The following is a 13,735-nucleotide window of genomic DNA, read 5'->3' as shown; positions in this document are numbered from 1 at the left end:
TCCAGCTATACATTCCAGGGAAAATTCCAGAACAGATGGACTGATTTAATATATTTTGTGTGATTACAGGATTAAATGATATCATGAATTGGGATAAGTTAAAATTAACTATAATATTCTATAACCAAAAAATTATGATGGATGAATAAAAACAGTTAAATTCTGATTAATATAATAATTTATTTAATTTCATTCATGTCAGAACATTATTATACGATTTCTAGGCCATGTATATAAATGTGTTTATATCATCATCGTCTCTTTGCATATATTTATGTTCAATCAGCCATTCCAACTGTTCCTTTATCATTTTTTTGGAAGGTAGAAACATATTCTTTAAAATTTCCACTAATTCACTCTGAAAAAAAGATTGATAAAATCAATTGATATTTCGCACATATTTGAGAATGTAATTTAAAACTGAATTAAATTATATTATCAAAATAATTGTGTTTTATCTATAAATGAATTATATATTAAGTTTCAAGAGTGGTATGCCTTTTGTAAAATGTGGAGGTACCTAGTAAAATTTATATATATTTTGTTATTCTGAATAATTTAGATCATATATCATTTATATGTCTACATTAACTGTGGCAGCTGTAAAATAAATTGAATTTAGAACTAACCTCCTATTTTGAACAATATATCGCGCACACTAACACAGTGACAGAAATCGCGAGTGTATGACATAGCTTGTCATGCACTCTAAACTAATATTCCTGGCCTGTTTTTATCGGTTGTCTAACAGCAAGAGACTCTATCTAGACACATAAATTATCTAAGATTTAAAAAACTTCTTATTTGTCTACAATATTTTAATGAATTGATTTTTCAAAATCTTTGCAAAATGCCATAAATTCATGCCAATTACCTGTAAAGCTGTATTAGTAATGCGTTTGCGCATTTTCAGGATTTTAATAATAGCTTCCTGAGTTCTAAGTATTCTTAACTGAACAATTGAATGGTTATCTTCTATTTGAGATCTTTCTGTACTTAATTGAAGTCGCCCAATTAAATTAATCTTCCCTCTCCTTTGCGGTTTTGCATTTTTTACCAATGCAAATTCTTGATTGACCCAAAAAATTGTATTCTCGGAGAAGTCTTTAGGATTTTGTACAATTGGATTGTAACATAGCAATTGCCGTTTAAGTTTAGGAAATGCTACCAATGACCATAATGTTCGGCGTAACTCTGGGTCAGGTAATTCTGTAGCGAGTCTTAAATTTTCGTACGTTATTTTCTCCATTGGCCTTTGATTCCAGGCAAAAAGGACTGCCATCTGAAAAGTAGTGACATCAAGGTCAAATCTTCCGACAGCATTAGCAAAAGTAATTGTACCATTACTCATGTGATGGTACCACTGAAGTTTTCTTCCAGAGTGTTTCTTTTTATAAAATTCTTCCACCTCTGGAATGTAATCTTCTAATTCCAAAGGTAAGCTAACTGTCACTCTTTCTGAACCTCTAGCCCAAGCGCCAGCATTTAAAATTTTAATATTAATTGCATCATGACGAGTTGTTTCACCACGGAATTGAGTATTGAGGTCTTCACTAACTTTAATATCTTGGAACATGCGAGCTAACTTATTTACATAATCTGCAGGCATTCCGACTTCCCTGAGCCATTCAACCATATCTTCTTCTTTTTCAGAATCTGCACTAGAATCCAATATCAATCTTCTTGTTAAGTGAGCTTTATGATATCTCATAAAGACATCCTTATTTTCAATGTATTTTAGTACTAATAGTACATCCCTCAGCCGAGATTCTATCTGATCACTTGTTAAGCGTTTACTAAGTGGTGTTTTACGGAGTAACATATCACAATAATTAGCCAGCAATTCAGGACACTTACTTTCTGGTGCTGTGCCTTTACTGCCCCGAATAAGAGCTGATGATGGAAGCTCTAATTTGAAAACAGTTGTGTCATTTACAACACATTTGTATGCCTTATCCCTAGCTGTTAAGAATCTTGGATCATCCAAGAAAGCATCTTTGACCAATGTACTAAATCGTTTAAACAGATCTAACAACCTTTCTACATACTTCTCTGAATCAGTTGTTATAATATCAGCAGATGCTACCATGTCTGCTAAGCCCGAAGAAACTATATGAGCTTCTAAGTCCCTTAAGATAGGTATCACACCATCTGGGATTCTATCAAGAAGTCGGAACATTAGTTGTAACTTTTCAGTTTCACCAGCTTTTATTAAGGGTGCACTCTCAGCTAGCAGTGTTGGAAGGTGTTCTCCAATAAGTACTCTTTCACAACACTGTGTAAGTGCAGCTACACTACCACTGCCTGGCTCCAAGTACCTGTGAGCCCTAGCTTCTTCTTCTTTTAAACGTAAATCTGCATATTTCATGTATGATTGTACACCATTTGAGAGTAGGTGTTCATTAGCTTTAAAATTATAGAATTCTTCTGTAGCCTCCATGTAAGCAGCTTCAAAATGTTCCCTGTATATTTGAAGTTTGTCAGTGGAATTTGAGCACAGATTCACTGGAAAGATAATTTCAATACTAATATTATAATTACATCATAATAATTCATTTGTCAATATGTACATGTAACATTAACAAATAAAATAGTCACTAATAATGATCATTATTTATAATTTACCACAATTATTATTATAAATGGATAAGTATTATCTTAAATCTATCTCTAAATTCTTATTAAGTTGGGAGGTAACCTGCCAGAGGAACAAATAACATTATACTACTATAATAAATAAAATTGTCTTACCCAGTGAGTTATTGAAAATGGAATGTTAAGGTTTTATCATGTAGTCATAGTATTGACTGCATGGTAGTGTTGGGAAAGTTTGACCTATACTACCTTTCTTGATTATAATAGGGATGTGTACTAAAAAGACTAAGACTTTTTAGAAAGTGTTAGTGGAAGATGAGGAGTCCATATTCCTCAAAGGTATGATTGTATGAAGTTTTCAAACCCACTGTCATGCAAGTTTCTTACATAATCTAATTTCAATGAAATGTATTTTAAATGAGTGATGATCATAACCTTTGGTTTGATTTCTCTTTGTTAGTGTTAAAAACTTAAGCCAAATCCATTAATAAAATACTGTACACTGTTGGTATCAAAGACCACATTAAAAATAATAAAGACAATAATTAATATTTATTAACATACCATATGATTCTCTAACACCTATCACAAGTTGTGAATCAAATGATTCTCCATTACGCTCTGCTTGTACTAGTTTCATAGCTGAATCTTGTAACCTCTGTTTAATATCCATGAAGATACTTTGATTCCATGAGTCTAACATTAACTTTCTTACCAGGCTGTCGTCTATGTTATTGTTGTTATTTTGTTTTTGTGGGTTTGATGAATTTGAGCTAGTCCCTTTAGTTATATTATTAATTGAATTCTCCAACTGGCGAAAAGGTGTTGGAAGATAATTGCACTGTGTGAAAAATTTCCCCCATTCGGCTATGTATGCTTTAAGAAGAGCTTGGTCTTCGCGTTGTGCAAGAACACGAGCTTGAGCTTGTTTAATATACATCATAATGTCTTGTTGCAAAGCATCCCGCAACTTGTAGGGACCTCTCTCATCCCAAAGGCATACGGAATGAACGGCGGCAAACAAATCTTGCCATTCAATTTGCGTGACTGGTTCCTGTTTTAATAGCTTAAGAACGATCGGCCTCATCGACGGCCACTTATCCTCGAAGGTAACTTCACCCTTATCCTAAAGAAAACATGTAAATTAGACACGAGTAACATTTTTCATTTGATTTTAAGGATATTCACTTTACATACTTTTAACATGACTTATAATGTAATGATTTTCTATTTACATAATACTCTCGACATAGGTAACATGAATTTTTAGTCCGCAGAAGGATCAATTCTTTATTTATCCGATTTGCGGATAAAACTTATAAAGTATAATTCTACTAAATTGTACACTGTACAGCTTAGAACATGTAGTCTAGGTCACAGAGTACCTTATAGTAGCTAGGTGATAGGTTTACTCAAAGAATAAATTGTCTAATTCAAAGTGTTATTTTACTCTTTGGTCTACATTTAAAAGTGTTTTTTAAAACACTTAATAAATCTAAAGTGGTAACTTTATTTCTCGGAGCAAAAATAAAAGCCTGGAGAGCGCTCATTTTGTAAGTAGTGGCCTGTGGCACTCTCTCAGTAATTTCACTAACTCGGCACTCTTCAGATCGAAACAGTAGTGCGATAGAAAGAGAGGATATGCGGCAAACGACTTCAATTCAAATCCATATTAAGTTGCTGTTTTTATTCCAGTTGGACAGTGCTTGCCACTAAAATATCGATAAATAAAAAAGTGTAGAAATATGAAATAAAAAAACATGCTGTTGGGTTATATTAATGTAGCTCTTGATTATAATTAATTATAATAATAGTAAGATTGAATGTATGGATTATAGGGAAAAGTCTTTATTCACCTGTTTACAACTAATGCAATAAACACATTTTAATTAATAATAAGTATTTAATAAGATTGTTCTATGAATTATTGAATCAAGATTCGCTTTGTTTGTTTTGTTTTCGCGTGTGAAAAATATTAACTAACGCGAAACTATTTTCTCGACATCCTCGTCCCACCGCTAATATCAGTGAATGTCGCCTCGATTGCACTGCGCAGCAGTTAACGTAACCACTTCGTTGTTGTGAATTTCTTGTGAAATTGTGGAAGTGCAGGATGAAAGCATCATACATTTAAAATTATTATATTATTATTGAATAATTTTGTTGTTAGTTTGCTAATCTTGGGCACGGGGAAGGGCGCTGGTGTGGGACACAACTTGCGTCGATAATCTGGCTCCTGATGTCCAAGTTACGTCTGTAGTCAGTTGCTGCTTCGACTGCCGAAGACAGCAAGCGTCGCAAATATGTCGGTCTCAGTGAGTCTTACATCTTTGTGCCTTTTGGTGTCGAGGCACTTGGCACGTGGAGCCCAGAGGCGCGGAGGATATACTATCTACGCGCCTCAATTTGGCTACTGAAAACCCATGGATTTCAGATAAATGTCGCTACATATCAGTGCAGTAACTTTGAAGATTCCTGCAATTCAAAAACAGATAATAAGTACCTCTACAAAAATAATATTTAGGTGTTCGAGCCTAAAGGCTTGATCCACCTTGAGACTACGCATGTACATTCTGACGTCATAACAGCGGGAAGCTCTGTTGCAAGTGTTAAATGTATCAACTTCACTCCAATTGAGGGGTGTCATTCAGCGCAGGTGGTGTATTGGTCAGTACGCTTTTGCATTCTTACAAGTCAACACATATACAAAAGCTGATATTTTTCTCTCGGTAAGTAATATTTTCAACAAACAGTTTTTTAAAAAAAAAGCTATAATTATTCAATATTCCGTCGTACAGAAAGTCGTAGTGCGCCCTTGAGACACGAAATGCAGTGCGCCCTTGTGCCACGTGCGTGGGTTGACGACTAACCTCAAATCAAATTCCGTGCGTCGCAGTACCACGGTACGACGTCGTATCACTGATATGTAAGATAAACGAAACATCAATTCGATTAATTTCATACGACCGTAATACGACAGCCCGTAATTCGATACGTCGTATCATTGATACGACAACCTCCTCTGCGAAACCGAAACGTAGTTGATTCGGCACTAGTCTCATACGACAACCGCCTAGTATGACACATGTCGCATAAAATTGATACGACAATCATACGACATATACAAGTCAATGAGCTATTCTGACTTAATTCATCTCATTGCAGAAATATGGACGTAACCGCTTCCTGCTCAAAGACAATCACGATGTGCGAATTGTCAAGTCTTGCAACAGACGGAGACGAATGGCGTTTTAAAACAGTCTTAGAGCTCGTACGAAAATACTACCCTCCAGGTTGGGAAAAATGGGAAATCCAAAATTACTCATTCGGAAACCTCTTTAGAGGCAGAATGTCACCAGAAATCAAAAATAAAATCCGATTTGCGCTACCTTCAGTGGAACTTATTCAAGCGATCTACCCTGATTCGCTAAACGCTTCGGAAAGATCATTCAGAGACTTGAAGCGCCACCTTTTAAACTGGTCTTTTGGCCGCGCGTTACTATATTCGCCATATAATATTATGGAAAAAATCCATCTCACAACGCCTTTATGGAAACAGTTGTAAAATTGAAACCGCTTATACTCTCGAGGCAAAGTGCTTTCGAGCGCCTCCAGGGCATCAAAAGAACAAGCACTTCCACAGAACGTTCGATTTCACCACAAGCACGTGTAAAACGAATACGATCGCCTTCACCAACCCAAACAGATTCTCCAAAGAGGCATTGTCCTACTCTCCTACCCGCTTTATCAGCAAAAAGCGAAGACCTACTATCACTTCTTGTAGAACAACTAATACGACAGAATAAGATGTTTGAGTGTATAGTACAACTCAGTCAAAATCAAGAAGAAAAGATGTCTAAAATTGAAATGAAGCTAGAACATAGATCACCTGACAGTGCCACAGAGGATCTCAATGTATCAGCAGAGTCGAACGCAACACCACCTAATATCTGGACACCCATTAAATCTAATGATGCTGATGAAAATAAAGGAGCACAAATCAGCCAAGAAGAATCTCTTAGAATACAAATAATAGATGCTCAACGAAAACTACTTGAATTACAAAAAGAAAATCCTCAGCTTCAAACAACCGAAACTGATATCGATTTCTCACTATTAGTTGTTGAATCTCAAGTAAAAATTGCTAAAGCTGATCCAGAACTCGCAAAACAAGGCTCAAGCTGCCAACGTTTAGGCGAAGATACATGGAAAAACATACGCTACGCTGATGTCCAGAAACAATTTCAGGTGACTCGGTATTCACGTCACTTAAAGTTATCAGCCATTTAGCACTCGCTACCCCTTTCTGGCACAGCGTGTCAATCCTCGAACGAATCGACAGTACACTGGCAGCTATAAGTCATGGTCTTCTACAACAACGTAAACACTTCGAAGAATGTTGTCAAAATCTTAATCCAGAGCTTAAAAGCCAAGTCAATAAAGAGCTCTTAGGTTCTGAATCTAAATTTAAAAAGACATCAGATGCTCTACTTCAATATACATGCGGGAAGAGATCTTAAATTATTCATCAAAGAAGACAACTATACAAAGCTTCTAACAAAGCACTAAACGAAATCCTACATGACATCCCTCCGTCTGATACTCATTTGTTTTCCGAAAAATCACTCAGCGAAGTGGTGAAAGATCACGGAGAACCACATAAGATGTTTCCCGCAAAATCCAGAAAACCTTCGAAAAATAAGCAAAGCGCATCATCAAAGAATTTCCACAATAACAGAAAGAACTTCATCAACAAAGAGCCATTTCGTGGAAACACACGTAATAACAACAGAAAAACTACGACACCTCAATACAACAATTCAAACAGTTGCAACAAACGATCGACCAATCATCATACCAAAGAGCTCTGACGCATTTCAAGCGGGTCAACTAGCCCAATTCACCCATATATGGGAAAGTATAGGAGCACCCCGCACAATTTTATCAATGATTCAAAATTACAGAATACCCTTCCTACAAAAACCACCTCTAATGACTTTAAAATACAGAAATACAAGCAAAAGTGACGAACGAAAATCCAGATGTTATATCGACCCAAATATCGGAACTTTTGAAATCGAAAGCAGCTATACCCATAAGGTACTCAAGAGGATTTGTGTCTCCAATATTTTTGAGAAAGAAACCGAATGGAGATTACAGAATTATAATAAATTTAAAGAAACTCAACAATTTCGTAAGCACTCCAAGGTTTCACCTCCCAAACGTATATTCAATACCAAATCACCTGTAGGAGAAAGAGCACATCCCAGTCGCTCATGCACACCAACGGTACCTAACATTCCAGCACAATCAGTCATTTTTCGATATGACATGTCTTCCATTCGGACTTGCAAGTGCCCCGTCAGCATTTGCGAAGATCACAAATTGGTTAGCACAGTACCTAAGAGAGAAACAACTAAAAGTGATCGTGTACTTAGACAATTTTCTGCTGATGCACGAAGACTCAGAGATTTTATTCCAGCAAAGGACGCTTCGCCATAGAGCTTTTGGAAAGTCTCGGTTGGTGTCTGAACCATTCGAAGTCTATAACTACACCTACGCGCTGCGTTGAATACTTGGGAGTAATCTGGGATACAGAGAGAAACTTGAAGTACTTGCCACCAGAAAAAATAAAAGCATTTCACACACATAACGAAACTTCTCAAAGTGGGTCACTGGAACTGGTGGGATACAAAAAGAATAGCAGGGAAGCTAAATCTTGCTGCAGAAGTAGTACCCTTAGGTCGCCCACACTGCAGAAATATCCAGAAATCGTCAATACACCTACCAAAGTCTAACCGTCGCAAACTAGTGACCATCGACCAAGCCGCCAGGGAAGATCTCACATGGTGAACTCAAAATTTACACAAATCTTCCCCTATGTACAGGAAACCAGCATCAGCCTTCATAACGACAGATGCAGCAGACACAGGGTGGGGAGCTTTAATGAACAGCAAAGAATTGGTAGGAAGGTGGAACGACAAACAAAAAGCCTGGCACTCCAACCAGATTCGATTATTTTTCAATCCGACAACCGAACAACCATAGCCTATATCAACAAACAGGGGGGGACGAAATCAACTATCTTACTGAAGACAGCTTCGAAGATACTAAACCTAGCTGCGCAACTGAATATCACTATAACAGTCAGATATCTCCCAGGGAAATTAAATGGCATTGCAGAAAGCTTATCAAGGCAAAATGCTCTACCGGAATGACACTTAAGCGAAGCAATTTTTGGCCAAATCTTTCAGAAGTTTGGAACTCCACAAGTAGACCTGTTCGCTTAAAAATGTTCGGCAGTCATATCCAATTATGTAACCGAAGATGTCTCGGACCGGAACAGCCTATACACGGATGCCTTCAGTCGAACATGGAACTTGAAACTGGGGTTGGTCTTCCCACCGCCAGCACTAATACCAAGAGTTCTTCGCCATCTCAATAAGTGCACGGGGACATTAAAAAATGTGTTGTGCATTTTTTAATGGTTAGGAAATCATTTAGCACGAATTGTTTTATTTATCAGTATAAAAGTACTAGCATTTATGTGGGTAAATACAATATTTTCAATATAATTTTATTGAGCTATCGTACACAAAATCGCAATTAATATTACATAAAAAAATAACACTTCAGAACTATTACAATTACTTTACATTAAAAAGTTTATCTTTAAGAAAAATCAACTTTCATTTATAATAAACTGAAAAATATTTTACGGCTGAGATTCGATCCCTCGACCTCGCGGTGTTTCATCTTGGCAATCACAATGATTCAACTACTGGTCCAATGACCGTATGATCATTAAGGTGAAATAGCTGATCTATAATTAGTTAGAAGCATAAATCTTTCATCCATCATTTCAACGATTGTCTTACGAATTTTCGATCAAGCCTCATGTCCTGACGAGAGTTTACCATTTTATACACACCAAGAAAATCACTCAGCGCCGCTATAGATGTTTTCACTTCAATAATAATTTTGGCAGTCTGTTTGGTTATTCTCGGTTCGGATGATGAGACTTTCCGGTGAAATGGTAACTAAAGTATAAATACAAAAAAAATAGACAGAAGTAATAGGTGGCGTTTATTTTCAACAGGGCAACAAGAGCTATTCTTATGTTGCTTATTTTTGGATTATATTTTTCGCAAATAAGTAGAATAACTTTTGAATGGCACGGCATCTCTGCAACGAACTTTTCTTCTTTTACCTTCCAATTAAGAACTTGAAACAACATGCTTTGCTAATCTGAGAATTTTTTGAAAGCTTCTTTATTTGTCATCCGCCCGGAACCTACACAAAAAATTCAATAATACAATGGAAATAACAAAAATAGATTTCCCTACTTATTATTCCATAAGAACCTGGCAATTTTTCTTAGCTCTTAGAGTCTTACGAACATGTAAATTGGTAGTTATATTGGGTAATATAATATTTTTAATTCAAAGCAGTCATGTTTACAGTATACTTTAATGTTCATCGTATCGATAGCATAATTGTGACTGCACAACACGAGGAACCAATACTTAGTATATTTTTCTAAAAAATGGCTATAATATGAGTTTAAATATTTATATACGGAAACCATAAACATAAGCGTTTCACAAAGTAAATTCAAAATCCAATATCTTATAACACATAAATCAAAAATAGCTCAAAACAAAACACAGTGATCATGACATCTGATTTCTCATTACGGCCTTTCCAACCATAAGCAACGCAAGTCATGTAATTTTTGATTAAATGCGTTTTCTACATACTCGCGACCGCCACCTTAACCTGTATGATACAACGCTCGTAGCGGAGTTGTTCTTCTTACTAGCGGCGCCATATCCTTCATGCTACGTTCGCCCTTTTTCATTCTATCTCAATCGGTCTCAATCTCCCTCTACTCTTCTAAGAGTAAGAAAAACTCTTCCTCAATCGGTGTCAATCGCTCTCTCCCTTTAACAAAAACCTACTCCTCTTCTTGAACAAAAACCTCTCAAATTTCCGTGACGGTTCCATTTCATTTGTAAAAAATTTACCCACATGCGCCTGAAGAAGTTTCACATCAAAAAGTTTACAGGAATTAAAAGATGCGAAACTTTAGTTTCTATAACAATGATACCCATAATTGTTGCCCTAACGTGCATCGTTTCCGAAACATCAGCTTTTTGGCTGATTTTTTGTTGATTTTTGGCTCATTTTTTCAAGAGCTCCATCTAGATCTGTCAGCAATTTGTGAATTCATGCTCAGTAGGCGACCCTTCACAACACTTACAAAAATAATGGGTTTTGAAGTGAAACTTCTTTAGAATCGTTGTGATTTCAGACCGGATGCAACGGAAAAAACGACAGGTAAGAGACACAAATACAAAAATGTATAGGATGAAGCCGGCAAAGAATGAGACAGAAATATGCATACTATTGAAGTGAAATCTTCTTTTTCATCGTTGTGATTTGAAAGTCGATGAAACGAAAAAGCGACAGTAAAAAGAACAGTCACATCAATTCATACTATTTAACATGGGAGATAATGAGATAGGAAGCATAATACAATGTTTTGGTACCAGGCGATAATAGTAAAAGAAGAGATTGTCTTAAATATAGCGCGAAGACTTAAATATATTAAGGTATACCTTGATATATTCTGACTCCAAGCGCACGACGTATTACTACATAGACACCAGGAGAACATATTATTATATATATTAGTGGTGGTAGGAATGTCTTTCATAGCGGTTGAAATCATGTATCATCCTAGCAACACGTACCAGCAGCAGTTTAGAGGTTCATGCACCATGCAGGTTTCACTTCTGACATGTGTACTTTGTACGCACGCAATGTTTTTACATGCTGACCGTACCTACCTCCTAGAACAGTCATTCGAGCCAGGTGACAGGTCCCGAGTTAAGTTGACGGACGTCGGGCTTATACCTACAGAATGACTAGTGAAAATAACGAACAATAAATTGTGTGTTTGTGTCAAGATACATCATCTGTTATTTGTTAGCCCACAAGTGTTATCCATTTCAAGTTTCAACAATTTTTACAAATTTATAGCACGATTATGTAGCTAGGGTACAATACCGTCTCGGTAATAAATAAAACAATTAAACGAAATTATATTCGCAACAGGACAGGGACGAATATATTACTGGAGCTCGAAATATAGATTTGTCTTATTTTATTGACGGTAGATTGTGGGAAAACGTTCAAAATTAAAAATGAATTTTGGAGAAATATTCGAACCGGCTACCAGAACGGCATGGGAAGACTGGGATGATGATTTGCTGAGCAACGTATCTAAGTAATTTAATTTTAAATCATATTAATAATATAACTTTAATTCTTATAAATTTACTTTATTACGTTTTTCCAAATCCTTGATCAAAATTGGCGATTATAACTTTAGTTAGTTTACTTGTTCCAACTGTAATATTTTTTAAACTGTCAATAATTATAATTTCTTGTTCCATTTTAATAAAATAAAATATTATAATAGGTAAACACAAATTATATAAAAGTACCCATTAAATTCTTATTTTCAACATATATCACATATACATTCTATACAAATGATTCTTTGTAATCAGTAATAGTAAATCTGAAATCACATTCACATAACTTATAAAGGGATATACTAGTTTTGTAGAGTAATTCTGTTTCAGGACCCAGGATATATATTTTGATATATTATAATATAAATTGCAGGTTAGTCTGGCAATCACCTTTAGAAGTTCCAAAAAATATTAAGTTGCTAATTATACTTGATGGAAAGTTCACTTCAGACTGTATAAGATTACAGAAGCAAGAATCAGTTGAACTAATTAACAGCATCAAGAACATAAATTTGTGCTTGTATAAAGTTAAATATAGCGACTCCTACATTTGTGTACTGAAAGACTATGATTTGCTCTACAGTAGTGAAATAGTTGAGCTGTTAAGAGAAATTCTTATTGCAAGCAGAGATGTTGTGTCGGTATTAAATAAACCCATAATGGAATACCAAACCACACACACCCGCAATCATTCATGTGTAATAAGGTCTTTGTGTACATCTATAAAATCTTCAAATTTAAAAGGACTTCATTTTACAAGATTGGAACAACCTAACATAATTTCAGGTGTAACTGCTGGAGGTAAATTTACCAAAAATTTATATTTAATTTGTGTTTGTTAGGAAGAAAAGTCTGTCTGTTTTAGCACTTCATATTAAAACAAATTTATGCCAAGAAGCAGTAAGCAACACAAGAAAACAGCACTTGTTAGAGTTTGCTGATCTCTAATTATTCTATTTATCTAATTGCTCTTCTCAAATCCTACCGACAAGTGAGGTCTTGTTGTCCCTTATACAAAAATAATGTTCTGTGTGAACATTTATGATTAATTCGCCATATGTGTAGGCACAGTCATCAGTGTTGTATGATCACTGTTGACTTGTAAGGAGGAGGTGGTGCTTCAGTGCTGCATAATGTTGATCAGTGTTGAATAATATATCACAGTCAATGCAAGTGTGTTGACTGTTGATGGAAAACACGACTGAGCCACAACAGGCCATTGTCGTTTCTTAACCCTTGACCATACAACTAACCTGCTGTACCCCTCAGAAACTAGTACAATGAATAGTTGATGTGTCTGTTGATCAGCAACATATTTTTTTTTTTCAAAATTCTGCCATTCACAACCAAATAATGGAATGTGCATCCTTGCAAGTGTGTCCAGTACAATAAGACGAGTGTCCAGAACAATAAGACATGGGTACTTTCAAAAGAATCACGAAAATAATCCAAAAATCGCGGCAAGGCTTCTAGTTTGTCATGCTCTTTTTAAAATAATACTGTATTGGTATGACTACAAAAGAAATACCATACCTCTGATTGTTTAAATAGAAAGCTAAGTTTATATTAATGTTTTTTTTCTTTCCAGTTTTAAGTTTAAGGGAACATTTGAATTTACCTGCCACTGCAGTGCTTTACTACCTTGAATTTCTAGAAAGTCATCAAATGAAGGCAATACATAATTTGTTGGAAAATCTTTCTGTTTCTTATGAAACAAATATTGGATCAAATAACATTGTTAACTCTAATTTATATATATGATCTGTGATGGAAAAGATTATGTTTATAATAAATCATAAAATAAAACATGTTATTTG

At 35.5% G+C, this 13,735-nt stretch overlaps 3 protein-coding genes across 3 annotated transcripts in view; 1 reads left to right on the top strand and 2 right to left on the bottom strand.

Moving 5' to 3' along the window:
- LOC126972240 (transmembrane protein 127-like) overlaps nt 1-13,735 on the bottom strand; it is a 551,958-nt gene that overhangs the window by 101,167 nt on the left and 437,056 nt on the right. The gene's annotated exons all lie outside the window — the stretch shown is intronic.
- On the bottom strand, nt 161-3,959 carry LOC126972209 (cullin-5). Its single transcript, XM_050818837.1, has 4 exons — nt 3,793-3,959; nt 3,160-3,721; nt 875-2,505; nt 161-358 (listed from the first exon to the last, which is right to left on the bottom strand). The coding sequence occupies exons 1-4, from the start codon at nt 3,799-3,801 to the stop codon at nt 221-223; spliced, it is 2,340 nt and encodes a 779-aa protein (XP_050674794.1). The 5' UTR covers nt 3,802-3,959; the 3' UTR covers nt 161-220.
- LOC126972242 (uncharacterized) lies at nt 11,440-13,731 on the top strand. The gene is made up of 3 exons (XM_050818889.1): nt 11,440-11,887; nt 12,292-12,719; nt 13,507-13,731. Exons 1-3 carry the CDS (start codon nt 11,805-11,807, stop codon nt 13,677-13,679), a joined length of 684 nt encoding a protein of 227 aa, XP_050674846.1. The 5' UTR covers nt 11,440-11,804; the 3' UTR covers nt 13,680-13,731.

The sequence above is a fragment of the Leptidea sinapis genome, chromosome 25, assembly GCF_905404315.1.
Source record: "Leptidea sinapis chromosome 25, ilLepSina1.1, whole genome shotgun sequence".
NCBI classification, from domain to species: Eukaryota; Metazoa; Arthropoda; class Insecta; order Lepidoptera; family Pieridae; genus Leptidea; species Leptidea sinapis.
This window is presented reverse-complemented; position numbering and strand designations above follow the sequence as displayed.

Coding starts and splice junctions, on each gene's coding strand:
- LOC126972242 (XM_050818889.1), top strand. CDS start 11,805: ATGAATTTTGGAGAAATATTCGAACCGGCTACCAGAACGGCATGGGAA. Junction 11,888..12,291: donor TTGCTGAGCAACGTATCTAA/GTAATTTAATTT, acceptor TATAAATTGCAG/GTTAGTCTGGCAATCACCTT. Junction 12,720..13,506: donor TTCAGGTGTAACTGCTGGAG/GTAAATTTACCA, acceptor TTTTCTTTCCAG/TTTTAAGTTTAAGGGAACAT.
- LOC126972209 (XM_050818837.1), bottom strand. Junction 2,506..3,159: donor AGGTGTTAGAGAATCATATG/GTATGTTAATAA, acceptor TTATCTTTCCAG/TGAATCTGTGCTCAAATTCC. Junction 359..874: donor TTACTAATACAGCTTTACAG/GTAATTGGCATG, acceptor TCTTTTTTTCAG/AGTGAATTAGTGGAAATTTT.